Here is a 17,262-nt window from a genome sequence, read left to right on the forward strand (position 1 = left end):
AAAAGTCAAAAGGATGTGATGAGTTTTCTTGGTCATCTCAATTACATTAGTCGATTCATTGCACAATCAACTGTAATTTGTGAGCCAATCTTTAAGTTGTTGAAGAAAGATGTTGGTAACTAATGGATGGAAGATTGTCAGCAAGCTTTTGATAGAATCAAGGAGTATTTATCTAGTCTGCCTGTCTTAGTACCAACAGAACCAGTAAGACCATTGTTGCTGTATTTTTCTATGTAAGAGAATGCATTTGGATGCATGTTAGGACAACATGATGAAACTGGAAAGAAGGAGAACGCTATGTACTACTTGAGCAAAAAGGTCACACCTTATGGAGTCTGGTACACTTTATTGGAACGTACTTGTTATGCCTTGACTTGGGTTTCACAAAAGTTAATACACTACTTATGTGCGTATACCACTTTTCTCATCTCAAGAATGAATCCGCTCAAGTATATCTTTTAGAATCCCATGCTTACAGGAAAATTGGCGAAGTGAAAAGTCTTGCTAAGTGAATTTGACATTGTTTATGTCACTCAAAAGGCCATCAAAGGACAAGCACTAGTTGATCATCTTGTTGAAAACCCCGTGGATGGAGAGTATAAGCCTCTTAAAACTTACTTCCCAGAGGAAGAGATATTGTTTATTGGAGATGATATTTCAGAAAAATATTTAGAATGGAGAAGGTTTTTTGATGGTACTGCAAACTCTAAAGGAGTTGGTGTTGGGGCAGTGCTAGTCTCAGAATCAGGTCAACATTATCCTATCTCAGCAAAGTTTAGGTTACTATGCAGTATCAATATGGTAGAATATGAGGCTTATATTCTTGGAATCAGAATGGCTGTTGATATGAACATACAAGAATTGTTGGTTATAGATGACTCAAATTTATTTATTCATCAAGTCAAGGCGACTGGAGCACCAAGAAAATGAAGATACTCCCCTATTTGGAATATGTGAAGGAATTATGCAAGAAGTTTATCAAGATAGAATCAGGCATATTCCTAGAGCTCAAAATGAGTTTGCAGATGCTTCGGCAACCCTGTCCTCTATGATTCAACATCTAGACAAGAATTACATAGATCCGATCAAGATTAATGTGCAGGACCAACCGACCTATTTTTTCCATGTAGATGAAGAACCGGATGGAGAACCTTGGTATTATGATATTATGAGGTATCTCAAAGAAGGAGACTATCCAGAAGGCATAAGCAATTTTCAAAGGAGAACACTTCAGAGACTTGCAAACCACTTTTTCCTAAGTGGAGAAATCCTTTATAGGAGGACTGCTGATTTAGGATTATTAAGGTATGTTGACTCTCTAGAGGCGAGCAAGTTGACTGAAGAGATACATGGGGGTATATGTGGGCCACACATGAATGGTTTCACTTTGGTAAAAAAGATTCTATGAGCAGGATATTTCTGGATGACCATGGAAATAGACTATATTCATTTTGTGAGAAAGTGTCATAAATGAAAGATTCATGGTTATTTAATTCGGGTTCTGCCAAATGAGCTCAACGTGATGAATTCTCCTTGGCCATTTGAAGCATGGGGCAAGGATGTCATTGCTCCTATTGAGCCAACTGTATCAAATGGACATAGGTTCATTTTGATAGCTATTGATTACTTCACAAAATGGGTAGAAGCATCTTCATACAAGTCTGTGACAAAGAAGGTGGTGACAGATTTTGTCTGCAATAACATCGTTTATAGATTTGACATCCCTTATTTAATTATAACAGATAATGAAGCTAATCTCAATAGCAGTTTGATACATGAGATATCTGAGAAGTTTAAAATTATTCATCATAATTCCACCCCTTATCGGCCTCAGATGAATGGAGCAGTTAAGGCAGCCAACAAGAATATCAAAAGAATATTGCGTAAGATGGTTGATAATTACAAAAATTGGCTATCACACCACAATTAGGACTTCAACTGGGGCAATGCATTATCTTTTGATTTATGGAACAGAAGTAGTATTGCCAATGGAAGTTGAGATACCATCTTTGATGATTATCCAAGAAGCTGAATTGAGTGATGCCAAATGGACACAAAGTTGATATGAACAGTTGATGCTCATTGATGAAATGAGAATGAATGTAGTTTTTCACGGACAACTTTATCAACATAGGATGGCCAAAGCTTTCAACAAAAAGGTAAGACTTAGACCGTTCAAAGTGGGATCATTGGTGTTGAATCGAATATTCCCACACCAAGATCAAGCTAAGGGAAAGTTTATGCCTAAATGGCAAGGGCCTTTCGTGGTTCACCGAGTATTGACTAGAGGGGCATTGATTCTAGCATAAATGGTTGGAAAGATATGGTCGAAAGCCATCAATTAAGATGCAGTTAAGCGATAATATGTCTAAATATTTGTTATATTATTTTCAAGTAATTTTTTTTATGTATTGAAAACTACGTTCTGACCTGATTCCCTTGGCGGGATACGTAGTAAACCCACATCGGGTCTGATCTCTTAGTAGAAATTTTATGAAAAGATCCCATTTATATGTAATCTGAGCTACGTTTGGCCTGATTCTCTTGATGGGATACGTAGGCAGCCTATATCGGCTTCGGTCACGTTATGCGAAAAATTTAATTTCCCCTTTTTTTTATTATTGTATGCAACAAATTACGTACAGTCTTATTCATATTGGATACATAGGCAACCAGTGAAGGGTTCGACCCCCTTATTTCAAATTCTCAAAAAATGTATTCACGAATTACACTTGATGGGAAAATAGACAACCTATATATGGATTGGTCTCATCGTGATGAAATGTCAGTATCTCTCTTTCACCAAAATTGGGACAGTTTTGAAGGATATCATTGCAAGAAGACATCAAGAGAATTGAAGAGTGTATGGTCAATCGAATAATCACGCAAAATAAAGACTTTAGAAAAAGGATGTTTGCTTCGTTTAACGACATGTCACAATCTAAAGTTTTGCAGAAATTCTTTACTACTATATATGTGTATAATTTATCTAATTATTTTTAATATGATCTTTTCAATCAATTGTATTTTTCGTTATTTATCAACTAAGATTTAGAATGGACGGAGATTGCAAGTCCAAACAAAGTTAAAAATAAGTATGAAGAGCCAGAGTTTCAAAGCCAACGTGAATCAACCTCCCCCAAAACTTATAATTTTTCTTTGAATGCAAGCTTATCAGAATTAGCGGAAGCTAAGAAGTCAATAATTTTTACATACTCAAAAGGACCATATGGCGAATAGTTTGAATCACTTATAAATTTGTGTTTTGGAAAACTTATAAGTAAGGCTTTGCGAAATTTTCAAATATATTGATGAATATTTTCAATTGCACAACATATATTGCTTTGCATAAATATTCTTAAATGCACTTCATAAATGCTTCCAAATAATTTCAAATGCACTGCACAATTGCTTTCAAATATCTTCAAATGCATTGCACAAATGTTTTCAAATATTTTAAAATGCACTGTACAAATGCTTTTCAGTATATTCAAACACATTGCACAAATGCTTTCAAATATTTTAAAATGCACTAAACAAATGCTTTTTAATATTTTCAAATGCACTGCACAATGCTTTCAAACATATTCAAATGTACTGCACAAATACTTTCAAATATTTTAAAATGCATTCCACATGTCTTTCAACTTCTTTCTAAGGCATTGCATAAATATTTTAAATTAAACACATTACACAATTACTTTTAGATAATTGCATGAATGCTTGCAAAAATGTAATATTTTCAAAGACGTTATTTTCATAAATCATTGGCTTGAGAAGCTTCATTTTCATAAATCACCAACTTAAAAGTCACATCTTTATAAATCATTTGTCCAAAAGCCTCATCTTCATAAATTATTTTATTTAAGGCCTCATTTTCATTAACCATCGCTGAAAGGCACCATTCTCATGAATCATCGGCCTTAAAACTCCATTTTCATAAGCTTTGCTAAAGATTTTATCTCATTAAATCATTACGGCTTACAAGGCCACATTTTCATCTATTCACACCCAAGAGGTGTCATTTCCATGAGTTTATTGTACATCGCTTTATATTTAATATTTATTTACTAATTGTCTTATAAAGTTTAAGTTTAGTAGAGGCCTTAATGCAACGTGGAACTATCTCATAGCAGTGAACTGGGGCAATTTGTTGAGAAAGTTTAGCTTTCCAACAAAGGTCAAAGGTCTATCTCGAACTCCGCTCGACTCCACTCTCAATCTTTTTTTGATAACAATTCCCAGTATCATCATAATTCGATACTAGGGCAAATTTTGTATGCTCATATCTCTTAGCCCTGCACAATTTTGTATGTTACTACTAGGGGTGTACATGGATCGGGTTGGTTCAAATTTTTTACAAACCAAACCAAACCATTTGTGTTGGGTTATTAAATCTATAAACCAAACCAAACCAATAAAATTCAGGTTTTTCGATATCAATGTTTTTCAGGTTTTTTGGGTTTTTTGGATTTTTTGGATTTCTCAAGTTTTTCATAGTATCTAATAAAAAACACAGAGCAATGCTTCTTAAAAAGAGTTCTAGTACAAAATATCAACATATAAGATGGAAGCAGAACGTTGTTTGAAGTTTTTAACTTTATAATATAACTTTATAAGATGGGCTTTTTTAGATGGGCTTCTCAAGTCCAAATCTAAATGTAAGAAGAAAAAAAATAAGAAAAAATTTTTAAAAATATTTATAAATTACATTTTAATAAATATTTTTATGTATAACATAATTTAAAAGTAGTATATCTATAATCGGGTCGGTTTGGGTTCGGTTTGAATTTTTTTAGTTAAAACCAAACCAATTTTAGAATGGTCGGGATTTTTTTCCAAACACAAAACCAAGTCAAACCAAACCACTAGTCAGATTTTTTTTCGGTTTGTTAGTTTGGTGCGGTTTATCGGCTGGGAAAGACCACAAGAAACTGGAGAAGGGACCGACCTCATCAACGGAGTTTTCTGATGAGCTTTCTTTCAGAAGGCTTGGTCGTTGGTGCCACCATATCTGTGGGGTAGGCGGCGATCCTCCTAATAGGCAGCCAAAGATGGGCGAATATGCTGACTTTGCCGTGGAAAGAGTAATGAGAGGAAAGCCTTGACCTTCCCCTGTTCTACCCTTCGAACTCGGAGATTGAAGAAGATCACTCTATGCATGGTGGGGAAGGAGTTCCTGCCTACTTCAATGGAAAGGGGGGAATCGCCGTTTCACAGCCGCTCCTCTCCAACCAGTCAAGTGGTTGAACGCCCCTCTCCAACCAGTCAAGTGGTTGAACGCCTGGGCTCTCAGCCACATAGATAGTTCCATGTGCTCATCGGCGCCTGACCCGCCTACTTCTGTAACCCCCTATTCTGGCAAGAGAAGGTTTGTCCACATGAAAGTTAGTAACTATCAGTAGCTCCAACCTTAGACCCTTCGTTCCCCATAGCCTTTTTCTGGCCTGGTCTTTCGTCGCCTTGACCTTCGAGTTGGCCACGGGGTAACAGCCTCTGACACCCCACACCATTGCAATAGGAGGGGGCTTGGGAAAAGCCGGCTATCGGAATTGAACCGATGACCATCACATTACAAATGCGATGCTCTAACCTCTGAGCTAAGCGGACCCACATCACAGAAATCTGGATTCGCTCCAATTCCAACATATACCGCATTATCTGCATCACCAGTTCTAGGCGCTGATTTCACTCAACCTCTCCTCGGCTCACTCGCTGCTCACATAGTCACACCTACCAGCAACAAGACGACTACTCCCTGCACGCCACTAAATGGAGCTATTTAACGCCCTTTTTTCAGTATACCGCTCTGCTTGTAGAGCGAATTAACTTTTCTATTGATTCTTGCGGATTGGATCAAAAACAATTCTTGAATGAGGCCAGGGATGAATCAAAAGCATGGGATCAAAAAAGGCAATCAATCACCTTGTTAGAAAAGGAACAAGAAACTCTCTTTATAGGAGGGGAAGGTCATATTTAGGAAAAAATTACTAGAATTCTTCCACTACGGATGGACTGATCTAAAGAGCGGAGACCGTGAAGATGCAGAATTAAAAAGAATTCGATCTAGAGTGATAGAAAAAAAATTATGATTATATTAAAGAGTAAGGGAAAAAAGATCTAAAAAAAAAGTATTTCTGCTTTTTAATATTTGGAAAAAAGTTTTTGGCAATTCGAATTTTTTAAGCTTCGGATGCTTCACCATAGAATAGGATGTTAAACTTCGTATTCAATCGGGAAACCTTTGCAAGTTCGTTATTACGGGTAGTTCCTACAAAGGATTGGACTAATGACGTATACAATACTTGAATTCTTGGGTTTGTCAATGCACCTTGGTGGTGAAATGGTACACACGCGAGATGGCAGGCCTTTGACTTTTAGAATTGGATTTCAAGTTAGTAATTTCGATTTTATCCTTTCTTCTTTTTGAATCAAAAATAGAAGAGTTGAGTAAATCAAAAATCCAAAGGAGGTTCATGGCCAAGGGGAAAGATGTCCGAGTAACGGTGATTTTGGAATGTACTAGTTGTGTCCGAAACAGTGTTGATAAGGTATCAAGAGGTATGCAGGTCAATCGATTGGAGAACCAGGTACTCAATTAATGTACTTTGGTGGGTCTCCGATATCCTTTCGATGACCTATATGATACGCGAGTTGTTGGTGGAATACGAGTAAGGACACAGATGCTCTCGACATTCAAGAACGAATCCCTTGAGCGCTTCGGCGTGAAAGAAAAAAATGAATCCTTTCTTATCTTCTTTCCCGAGAGGGAAAGAGAAAGAGGGTCTTATGGAGGGAGGGGGGAGGGAAAAGGCTTGGGCCTACATCTCGATTTTAAAATACCTGAGGTAGGATTACACTTAGTTAGCGTTAGCTTTTTTTTTTGATTTCGCCAACTCAGTCGATTCTTTGGGATCCTTCCTTTCTTAAAACGAAACGAAAAGAGATAGAATCAGGCCGATTCTCGAAATGCCTTTCTGGATATTCCTCAATATCCCGGCTATTCACGGAATGTGAGAAGCAATGGGTTCTTCTTTCTTTTATCACTTAGGAGCCGTGGTAGGTACATCTAAGCCGTGAACAACCAACCATCTCGTCAAGCTTTCGAGCAGCTCTTTCAACTGCCGCCTAATCCCCCAATGTTCAAGAACCGAGAGCCGTCCAGGGACTGGTTGTACCGAGTTAAAATGGGAAAGTTCTAAATATGTTATAAATTTTCATTGTTTTTCACCAAAGGAAACTTCCTTTTACAAAGAATGATGGACATCTTTTCACATTGCTTCTTTGCCCTCTATTAATGCCAATTTCATTGGCCAATTTCTTTTTCTTTCACCTAAGTTACAACATATCATTTAATTTGTTAAGAATCACAAAGAGGCTTGCATTTGACTGTTTTGAAGTTGTTACTCTTGAATTTTTTCCGGTTGTAATTTCATATGCAATTCTTGAATTTTTCCTTCTTTCCTATAAGATAAAGAATCAGCTAAAGAACGAAGAAAAAGAGAACAAGAAAGAAATAGCATAAAGTCAAAGACTTTAAAATTAAGCACAATATATTAAACATACGTGTGAAATATTTCCTTGTGGACGAAAGGAGCCATATGCATGTTGTGACCAAACTATTTCATTATATGAAAAACAGCCTTAGATACAGGAAAACTCACATAGAAAATATTGGAAAAATGGAAAAGATTTGATGTCATAAAAGGTCAATCTTGTTATATATGTTTGATGATATCAGTTTTGGAAATTATTTTATGATATAAATATAAATAACTTCTTACAATTATAATGGGGCAGAAACGGGATGATAAAGTCTTCTCAACTTCTTTTTCCTAAATATTTCCTCATTAATTAAGTAATGTATTTATTTACTTCTAAATGTTACAAAATGAGTGCAGCGAAAATTTTAGGAAAAAAAGCCAACAAATCAAAAAAATAAGATAAATGTAAATGCTGGTCATAGAGAGGTTTAACATAACCTATTCAATGCGTAGCTTCAACATATATATATAATGTAAACTTTCAGGAGTAATCAATCGAGTACCACTCGTGTAGAAAAAAGTGTCATTAGTCTGTGCTTTTTTTTTTTATAAACATGTAAAGATCTTAAATCTAATTTTGGTTAAAGAAGTTTATATGTTATATATCCTTCAAGTCTGTGCATTTATTTTGTGGCACTAACTAAGATAAACAGAAATGAAAAGGGAAGGTGAATAATCATGTACGTTGCATGTAAATTTTAACTGAATTAGTTATTTACTCTGAAAGATGCATTAGTGTTCATACTCCTTACAAGCAACTTGACAAGTATATATATGTTTAATATAGAGTTTAAGGGCTATTAACCATTTTACAGCTATAAACTATAAGTTTTTCCTAATTTCAAATTTAAAAAGCAAACTCACATGTCAGGATGTTGAACAGGGGAAGCGATCGATAGGAATAAAAACAACCACTACTGAGAAAAGGTGAAAAAAACGACGCAAAAAAGCGACGGACTGCGTCATTATTTTGTCAAACTCGACGGAAAAGCGACGCAGTTACTTTTGTCGCTTTTCTGCTCGACACTTTTAAAAAAGCGATGGACATGGTCATAAAAAGCGAGGAGTGCGTCGCCCCTAAATTTTTTTATTAAAAAAAATATCTATAAAATACGACGGACTCCGTCTTTTTATTTTTTTTAAAAAGTAATTATTTAATATAAAGCGACAGATTATTGATCTCCGTCCGCCGCTTTTGATATTGTGTTCTTAAAAATTTGCAGAAAAGCGACGGACTTAGAGTCTCCGACGGTCGCTTTTCTAGAAAAGAAATTCCAGAAAAGCGACGGACTAAAGGACCCTGTCTGTCGCTTTTCTGCAACATTTTTTACAGCAAAAACCTGCAGTTTCTGCTGCCCACCTGTAATCAAAATTCAATTCATTTCATAGCAATTCAGCCTATTCAAACACAAATAACAACGGATAAAATATGCAAAATACATAATAACAAACATAATTAAACTCTTAAAACGAATAAAGTCATAATTTAGAACGATTTAAAGTATTTTCAAAGTTAACGAAAATTTCAAAATGTTCATAAACTAACATAGGAAACCTAAGGACTATTCGATATGTATTCATCACTATCGTCGGATTCATCCGGCGTGGACCCTCTTGAACAACGGGGTAGAGGCTGACGGTCGAGGTTGAACACTTGTTCATTAATTTGCTTAACTTGTTCATTCATACATTTTTGCTCCTCAACCCTTCTTTTCTGAGATTCTGCCAATGAGCGTGTAAGTTCTGCAATTTGCTGAGACATTGCAACTATCTCAACCCCGTCAATGGCCTCGGCTTGACGCGACGATCCAATACCTTCTAAACCTGATTGAAGTCGTCGTATATTATTCCTAGAGCTCATTTCATATATTCGGCCCTTGTGGCTGCCTCCAACAACTTTTTTTGTCCAAATTTGAGTGGACTGTTCTGGTGTTAGCTGGATCGAAACTCCCATATCACGTATGTGCCGCTCATAATCTTGCTGCATATTAAAAAATAAATGTTATAATTAATATATATATATATATATATATATATATATATATATGTATGTATGTTGTATGTATTAAAAATAAAAGTTAGAAGAAAAATATATTATACATTATGTTAAATAACTTATATAGGATCGTTCGGCCCTTTCCTCCACCCACTCATCCGGATCAAGTTCTATATTATATTCAAGTATCTAAGTTCTAAAAAAATGATAAATAAAATGTAATAAAAAATGACGAACGGAGACGCAATTTTTAAATAATATTTAATTATTTTCAATTAAAAACAACGGACTCCATCATTATTTTTATTTTATAATTAATTTTTAAATATATTTATAAATGGCGCAAAAAATCGCCAAAAAAAGCGACGAACATATAGTCTTTGTCCATCGCTTTTTATTATAAAAATTTAAAAAAATTAAAAAGCGATGGACAACATCTCAAATTCATTGCTTTTTAGAGGAATGCAGTCCGTCGCTGTTTTATGGATCATTTTTTGGACTATTGTTAGTAGTGAACATGGGAGTTTTGGAATGTCGCAGTAGCTTTTGTTTCAACATTGTTTTTCCCTTATCCTTTCTCGGGTCTTGTAGAATATGATTTTGGTTCCTAATTCCTTTTTCCTTGACCTTTATTGAGTATGGTAGAATATGCTTAATCCACTGTAAAAAAAATAGAACTGCAGCGGGAGTATATGATATGATGTTATTCAAAATACCACCCACGCATAATTAGAATCTAACCAAAAAATGGAGATTCATCAAGTGAAAGAAAATTAGTATCCACAAAAAAGGATATACGTTTCTTCTAATTTACAAATGACTGAAAAGATTTGACAAGAAAAAGGTGGGCATGTACTTGTTTTATCAGATAGAGAACAACGATAAGAAGTTTACTATCACAAAGTAAGAGTTGATGTACACAATGACAGGGTATTGAAATCTTAAATTTGCCTCAACTGCTAATTCATCAATTCTCAAAGGAGGAAAGGAAAAATAGAATACAAACGTGGGAAGGAAAAGACAAAGGTTAATGTGTGGTATTGAGATGGTGACAGACTGATAGTTTGAAGATGGAAATCTTCTGCTTATTATCTGAGCTTGGTTTTGGCTTGAAAAGCGTTTCCGATATATCATTACTATGAATCATGCAACAAAAAGGAACAAAACGTGCAATGAAAACCTAAGTGAATACTTCTGTCGTTTGACAGACTTGTGACTCTTCAACAATGGTTGTGCCTTTTGACAGTGATCAGTGACTTTTAGACTATCAAAGTAACGGTGTTTCTCAAATAATAATGACTTTTGGGTTTTTACAATTAATGCTTTAAAAATGCAAAAAAATAAAAAGGAAAATAGATAAATATCTTTTATGATCATTGAGGCATGTCACGTCACCGGGCTAAGAATTTTCTTTATTAGCTTTAGCATCTAAATAAGATGAAGATGAAAATGATGAATTATAACCCAAAGAACAGAAATCTTTGGGCGTTAAGATTTTCAGTTACTGTCCCCAAGAAGCACTTTTAAACTTTGGAACAAGAACATCCATATGATAAGTTAAAAGAAAAAAAAATATTTTTCCATTCCTCAGAATTCATCAAACTCTTCTAGTATAAAACTAGAATCACAGAAACAAAAAGAGATTAAATATAGAAGAAAACCCAATATAATAAATATCCGAAGAAGGAATTTATGTTCATCTTTTTCTACCTTCTAAAAGTGAAGTTGAAAGCCAAATTATATAGGTCACAGAACTGTCCAGAAGGTAACCTTAAGGTAGAAAGATGACATCCCAATTATTAAGAAATATATATTAAAGTCTTAAAGGATATTGAATTTCCTGTAGTAAATTGCAAACATTGAAATGGTAATTAGAATAAGAATTTAAAGAGTTCTAGTTCAAAATTTGTAAAGCTTAAAATTCCATATTCGTCTCTCACAACTTGTATTCGATTCATTTGGGACGAAACTCGATTCCTTCAACAATGAGTCCACGTTTGTAAATATGTTTCTTCTCAAACAATCTTGCTTCAACAGGACCGTCACTGCCTTTCTTGCTATTAAAATATCCCAACTCTACTTCCATCCATCCGTCTCCTCTCATTTTTGGGATATCCCCACTTTCTTGAAATCTTGCAAGGTGCACAGTGTTGGCCTGATTTTCAGTATCAATTTCACTCTCATAATTAACAAACCTAATACTTGATTTAGAAGAATCAAATCCACTGGACCTATTTACCAACTTGAACACCAAATAAGCAGCATATTCTGTCTTTGGTGATAACATTTCTGTGTCGATTGTTCCACGAATGTCCAATTGACGTACACTGGCAAGATATGCCACTTTAGAGAATCTGCAAAAGCATTACAAGAAACATTTGTAAGGAAAATTTATAAAAAAATTTAAGGAGATGTAGGGCTTTAGATCTTTAGTAGGTGTACCAGATGCAAATTTTAAAAAGTAATTTAAAGATTGAGTTATACACACTATTGTTTAATTGACTTGTTATAGCAGTTTTTTTTTATAATCATAACATTGACAGAAACCTATGCACCATCTGAGTTTGCACCGTAGAAAGACCATTATTAGAGAGGGTAGTACTGACATTCCTATTAAAGATGTCTCCTTCCAAGGGCATGGACCACCTTTTCTAAACTGCAGATGAATATTTGCCATCGTCGTTGTATGCTAATTGCCCCTCATGAATCATATCATATATTATTCTTATACTATACTATGTTAAAAGAGGAAATCTCTTAACTTCAAAATTGGATTATTAGCCTTTAGTTTAAAATTAGTAATTTAATATTTTTTCTAGAATAATGTATATACATTATATCATAAATAATAAAGAAAAAATTGAGCACATTCATTTTCTCTACAAATTTTGGACATTTACACTTGTTTTTGTTATTTTTGGTTTCTCATTTGGTGTTCAGTATCCGCACTAGCTCCCGACTAATTCGGATTGAAGTCGTTATCCTATTTGGTGGAAAGCGTTTCCTACCAATAATTTTTTCATATCCAGAGTTCGAACCGTAAACCTCTAGTTTAGAGAGGAGCAACCCCATCCACTGGCACATTCTTTGATGGTGACATTCACTCTTAGTTGTTATATTAATCTAACATTTCCAATCCCAATTCATTATCTGTGTAAATTGTCCAAGTCGAGCCATTATCAGTTATGGAGCAGTAATTAACGGTTAGTCTCTTCCACTACCCAATATGAATATGCATATATAATACATAATGTAATTTATGATATTTTTGTATCAAGACCAAATTGCCATAATGTCTGACTCGGGGCATAATTAAAATGAAGGTAATAATTATCCATAATTGTAGGCTACACATAAATGAAGGTAATATCATCTTTCACATTCCAATATTTATTTGCTTGTCCTTAAGTTTCTACTGTTACAATAACATTTATGCATAGGTTTTAGTTTGCACTATATATAAGTAAGACGTCAAAGGGTTTAATCATTTGATTCTTTTCCTTTTTGTCCATAATAATATACTCTTTTTGACTGCACTTTATATAAGTAAGACATCAAAGGGTCTAATCATTTGATTCTTTTCCTTTTTGTCCATCACAATCTACTCTTTTTGATTGTTATATTTTGGTCATCTTTAGCAAGAATGTCCAGGTTATTTGTTTTTTCAATTAAAAAAAGCTTATTTTCTACCGATTGCTACTATTTAGGTGCCTATATTGCTACTATTTAGGTGCTTATATATCTATGGGCTAACTTGGAATATTTTATTGTACGTTACCTATCAAATTCAAGGATCGGTGTTCGATCTCCAAGCTTTGGAGCACCAAGCATCAATGGCAAAATTCATAGAGAGGGAGAAGTCAGTGTAAAAAGAACAAGAAGAAAAGCAAACTACTTTGTTGAATAAAACCTCTCAAATGAAAACGTTTGCATACACGTGTATTTATATCACTATGACAGTTGTGTACAATTGGTTTCTAAGAAAGTAATAACTAACTGAGCTAAGGACTTTTTTTATAGATGTTGAGGTTGAGTAAGGGGGCGGAGCTTGAAGAGTGAAGCGAGCCGCGCTAGCCTAGCAACGTTTTTTAGCAGCAAGCTACGGTCTAACGACCCCCTAACCTAGGTTGGGGAGAAAAATCCAAAATCCAAAATGTTGGTTAGGGTTCCTCTGTTTTTAGGCGAGCTACTTCATTCCAAACCTTTCTCTAATAATAAGTTAAGCTTTCAAGAAGCCAACCTTTAAAGGAGTGGGCTCATTGAACTATAATTGTGAAAAGATTAGAAGATCCGACCAAAGAAGGTGATAGCCCTGTACATTCATTCCCATGGTTCGATCCTTCCAAGTAAAATGCGGCATGTTCGATAGCGTACAAGTACCATGAGGGAAAGGTGAAAAGAACCCTATTTAGGGACTGCAATAGAGAACCTAAGATCTGATGCGACCAATCAGTCGAAGGAGTAGAGCTTAGAGCCTTTACTTTATGTAAAGTGTACTCACTCTACCGGTGTCCTTTTGCATGATTGGTCAGCGAGGAAATGGAAACAACGGCTTAAGCCATTAGGTGTAGGCACTTTCCAGAGGTGGAATCTTCGACTAGCTTAGAGGGCATTCCGCACAATGACCGGTGCAATTCGCGCATCTATCGGTAGAGGGTTCTAATAAAGTATGTATCTCACAAATAGGGAGTTCCCTTGATGGTACCAATAGATAGAGCTACTAGAAATATAAGCAAAGGCGGTTGAGAGTGGTAAAAAAAAAGCATAAGAAGAGTCCAATAATGGTCGGTCTTTAAAGATCCTTAAGAAAGAGGCTTAAGTCATCGATTCCAATCCAATAACGCTTTTATTTTTATTTATATATTGCCTCATAACCCACTTGGACATGATGCAAGTTTGATTTACACCAGTGAGAGCTATGGTGAATAGGGCAGCCAGTTGATCTGCGGTAACAGCATAATGAAGGGAAATAAGGCCATCTTGGAGCTTATCTCAAACAAAATGACTGTCAAGTCTATATGTTTTTTTCTCTCATTAAAAATTGGATTCCTTTCAATGTGTAGGGGAGATTAACTATCACAATGTACTGCAATATCTTTAGAGAAAGGAACATCCAATTCTTGCAAAATTATGTCCACCCAAAGAAGCCCACCAATAGCTTTTCTTAATGACTTGTATTCTACCTATGGTGAAGATAAATATATAGTCTCTTGTTTGATGGACTTTCAAATGATAGTTATCTTTTCCAAAAGTACAAGATAACCAGAGATAGACCTCTTTAAATAAGGTCAAGCTGCCCAATCTGAATCACAATAAGCATGATCAAAGTAATCTAGTTGTGAAGACGTAAAAATACCTAAGATTGGATCATTCTTGAGATATCTGAGCAAATGAAAAGCAGTCTATAGGTGAGGCTCTCTGATATCTTGCATGAACTGCCAAATTGTTGGACACTATATGCTATATTTTCTAGTGTTGATAAGGAAGTTCAACTTACCTACTAGTTTTCTGTATGATATGGGATCAGAAAAGGCAAGTTCTTCCTTGGCTTTTAACTTGACATTTGGATCAAGTGGGGAAGAGAAACTAAAGTACCTAAGGCAACCATATTCTTTGAGCCTATCTAAGACCAAATTTATTTGGGACACAATAGAACCTTCTTCATCATACCATACCTCCAAGTTTAAAAAATAATAGAGCTTACCAAGGTCCCTGATTTTGAAAGTACAATGAAGAAACTGCTTGAGGTGATGAATTTCTCATGGATCGGTCACCAGTGATGATTACATCATCCACATACACTACTATAAAGATGGAAGATTTGTTGGATATTTTTATGAAGAGTGATTAATCACTCATGAAGTGGTTGTATCCCTTTTGAAAATAGAGCTTCTGATAACTTCTCACCACTTCCTGCTGGCTTGTTTCAATCCATACAAGGATTTATTCAATTTACACATTGTGGTGGAACCAGTATCCTTAAGAATAGGGGTAAGTCCATATAGACCTCCTCATGTACATCTCCACTCAAGAAGCCATTGTTGAAATCCAATTGAAAGATGTCCCAACCCCTCTTAACTACAATGGAAATCAATGTTGTCACTATTATCATCTTAACAACAAAAGAAAATGTTTCAATATAGTCTATACCTTCTTGTTGAGTATACCCTTTCACTATCAATTAAGCCTAAATCGCTTTATACTTCCATCTGATTTATGTTTAATTTTATACTTCCATCTACAACCAATAGTCTTTTTATCCACTTATAATGAAACCAAATCCCAAGTTTTATTGTTATGAAGGACCTCAAATTCATGTGTCATTGCAACTTGCCAAACAGGATAAAAAGTTGCTTCGTTATAAGATGATAGATCACTATCATGATAAACATTTTAAATGATTAATTGACTATTAAGACTTAGGGTCTCAGGAGCAACATGAGTATTATTTGAAAAAAATGGCATTAAGGGACAGTTTTGGAAGTTGTACTATAGGAGTAAAAGTTGATACTGCATTGGTAGTTTTGAGTGAGGGAGAGAATAAATGCAATCATTGAGGTACTTAAGCACCTGATGGTTTCTATGAGATCTTATGACTAAACCTGTTGGCTTTAGATTTCTATTAAATAGGAAGATGAAGGCAATTCCTACTGGTAGGAAACTCGGTGATCATATCACTATCATGTAATTGTCATACAATATGAGAATGAAACAAATTGTCGTCAGTACTATTATAATCCACATTATCATTCATGTTAGTGTTTGTTTTTATGAAAGGAAAAAAATGTAAAATAGAAGGAAAAGTGCCTTTGTGTGAAAATAATGCAAAAGGAAAAATATTCTCGTGAAAAATACATCTCTAGAAACATCTATCTTTTTGGTGGTTAGACATAGTACCTTGTAATGTTTTGTACCAAAGGGGCATCCTACAAAGGCATAAGGATTAGCTCTTGATTCAAATTTGTCTCTATAAACTTTTGGGATAGTAGGGTAGCATAGGTAGGTGAAATAGTTTTGTTTTGTCTCAAGTGTTGCAAATCTCTAATCAATTTTTCTGTACAAATGGTGAGGACTAGAGACAGAGTCACAGAGGTTTAGGTCATGCCTATTTATCGAGCCCCATTTTCTTGAAGAGGCAGAGGATGAAATAAAGTTATGGGTCACGGTCTAGCAATATGGGTTGCACCTACTCAAGGATGGGCTAGGGAGGCATCAATTGCGCCTACCTATAAGAATTATAATAATATTGAGTAGCATAATGAGAAGAGGGAACTAGCCCAACCTTCTTTGGTTTCATACAACACTTCGATGCTTCATGAGTTCATCACCAAGGTATTGGCTAGATTGGATAGAGCACCTCTTTCTGGTATTCTTCCGGGTACATCAGGTTCTCCTATTACAAATTGTGCTACACCTCCATTTTAAGGGCCTAGTATGGGTTTTCAAACTCCTATTTCTTTTCTAGTGCCTTTTATTGTACCTCAAAGATTTGCAGCTCTACCTATTCTTGCTAGTACGGCCATATCGGTTGCTGAGTAAAAGAGCTTTGATAGATTTTTTAGATTGGCATCTCCATGTTAATGGAATAACTAGGGAGAAGGCCTATGACCTCTAAATAAGTGCCAAGATAGGTTGTTTCAACTTAGGTATTTTAGAGGCAAATAAAGTGGATTACATCTCTTATCATTTTGCGGGAGTGGCCATATAGTGGTAGTGATTGGT

At 35.2% G+C, this 17,262-nt stretch overlaps 1 protein-coding gene and 1 non-coding gene across 2 annotated transcripts; both read right to left on the reverse strand.

The window, feature by feature from the left end:
• Positions 1 to 5,537: 5,537 nt before the first annotated feature.
• On the reverse strand, positions 5,538 to 5,610 carry TRNAT-UGU (transfer RNA threonine (anticodon UGU)). Its single transcript has one exon. It is a non-coding gene; the product is annotated as a tRNA-Thr (tRNA).
• A 5,884-nt stretch (positions 5,611 to 11,494) lies between these two features.
• On the reverse strand, positions 11,495 to 12,217 carry LOC129875653 (F-box protein PP2-B13-like). Its single transcript, XM_055950936.1, has 2 exons — positions 12,147 to 12,217; positions 11,495 to 11,894 (listed from the first exon to the last, which is right to left on the reverse strand). The coding sequence occupies exons 1-2, from the start codon at positions 12,215 to 12,217 to the stop codon at positions 11,495 to 11,497; spliced, it is 471 nt and encodes a 156-aa protein (XP_055806911.1).
• Between the last annotated feature and the right edge of the window lie 5,045 nt (positions 12,218 to 17,262).

This window comes from Solanum dulcamara, chromosome 12 (genome assembly GCF_947179165.1).
Source record: "Solanum dulcamara chromosome 12, daSolDulc1.2, whole genome shotgun sequence".
Lineage (NCBI taxonomy): Eukaryota > Viridiplantae > Streptophyta > Magnoliopsida > Solanales > Solanaceae > Solanum > Solanum dulcamara.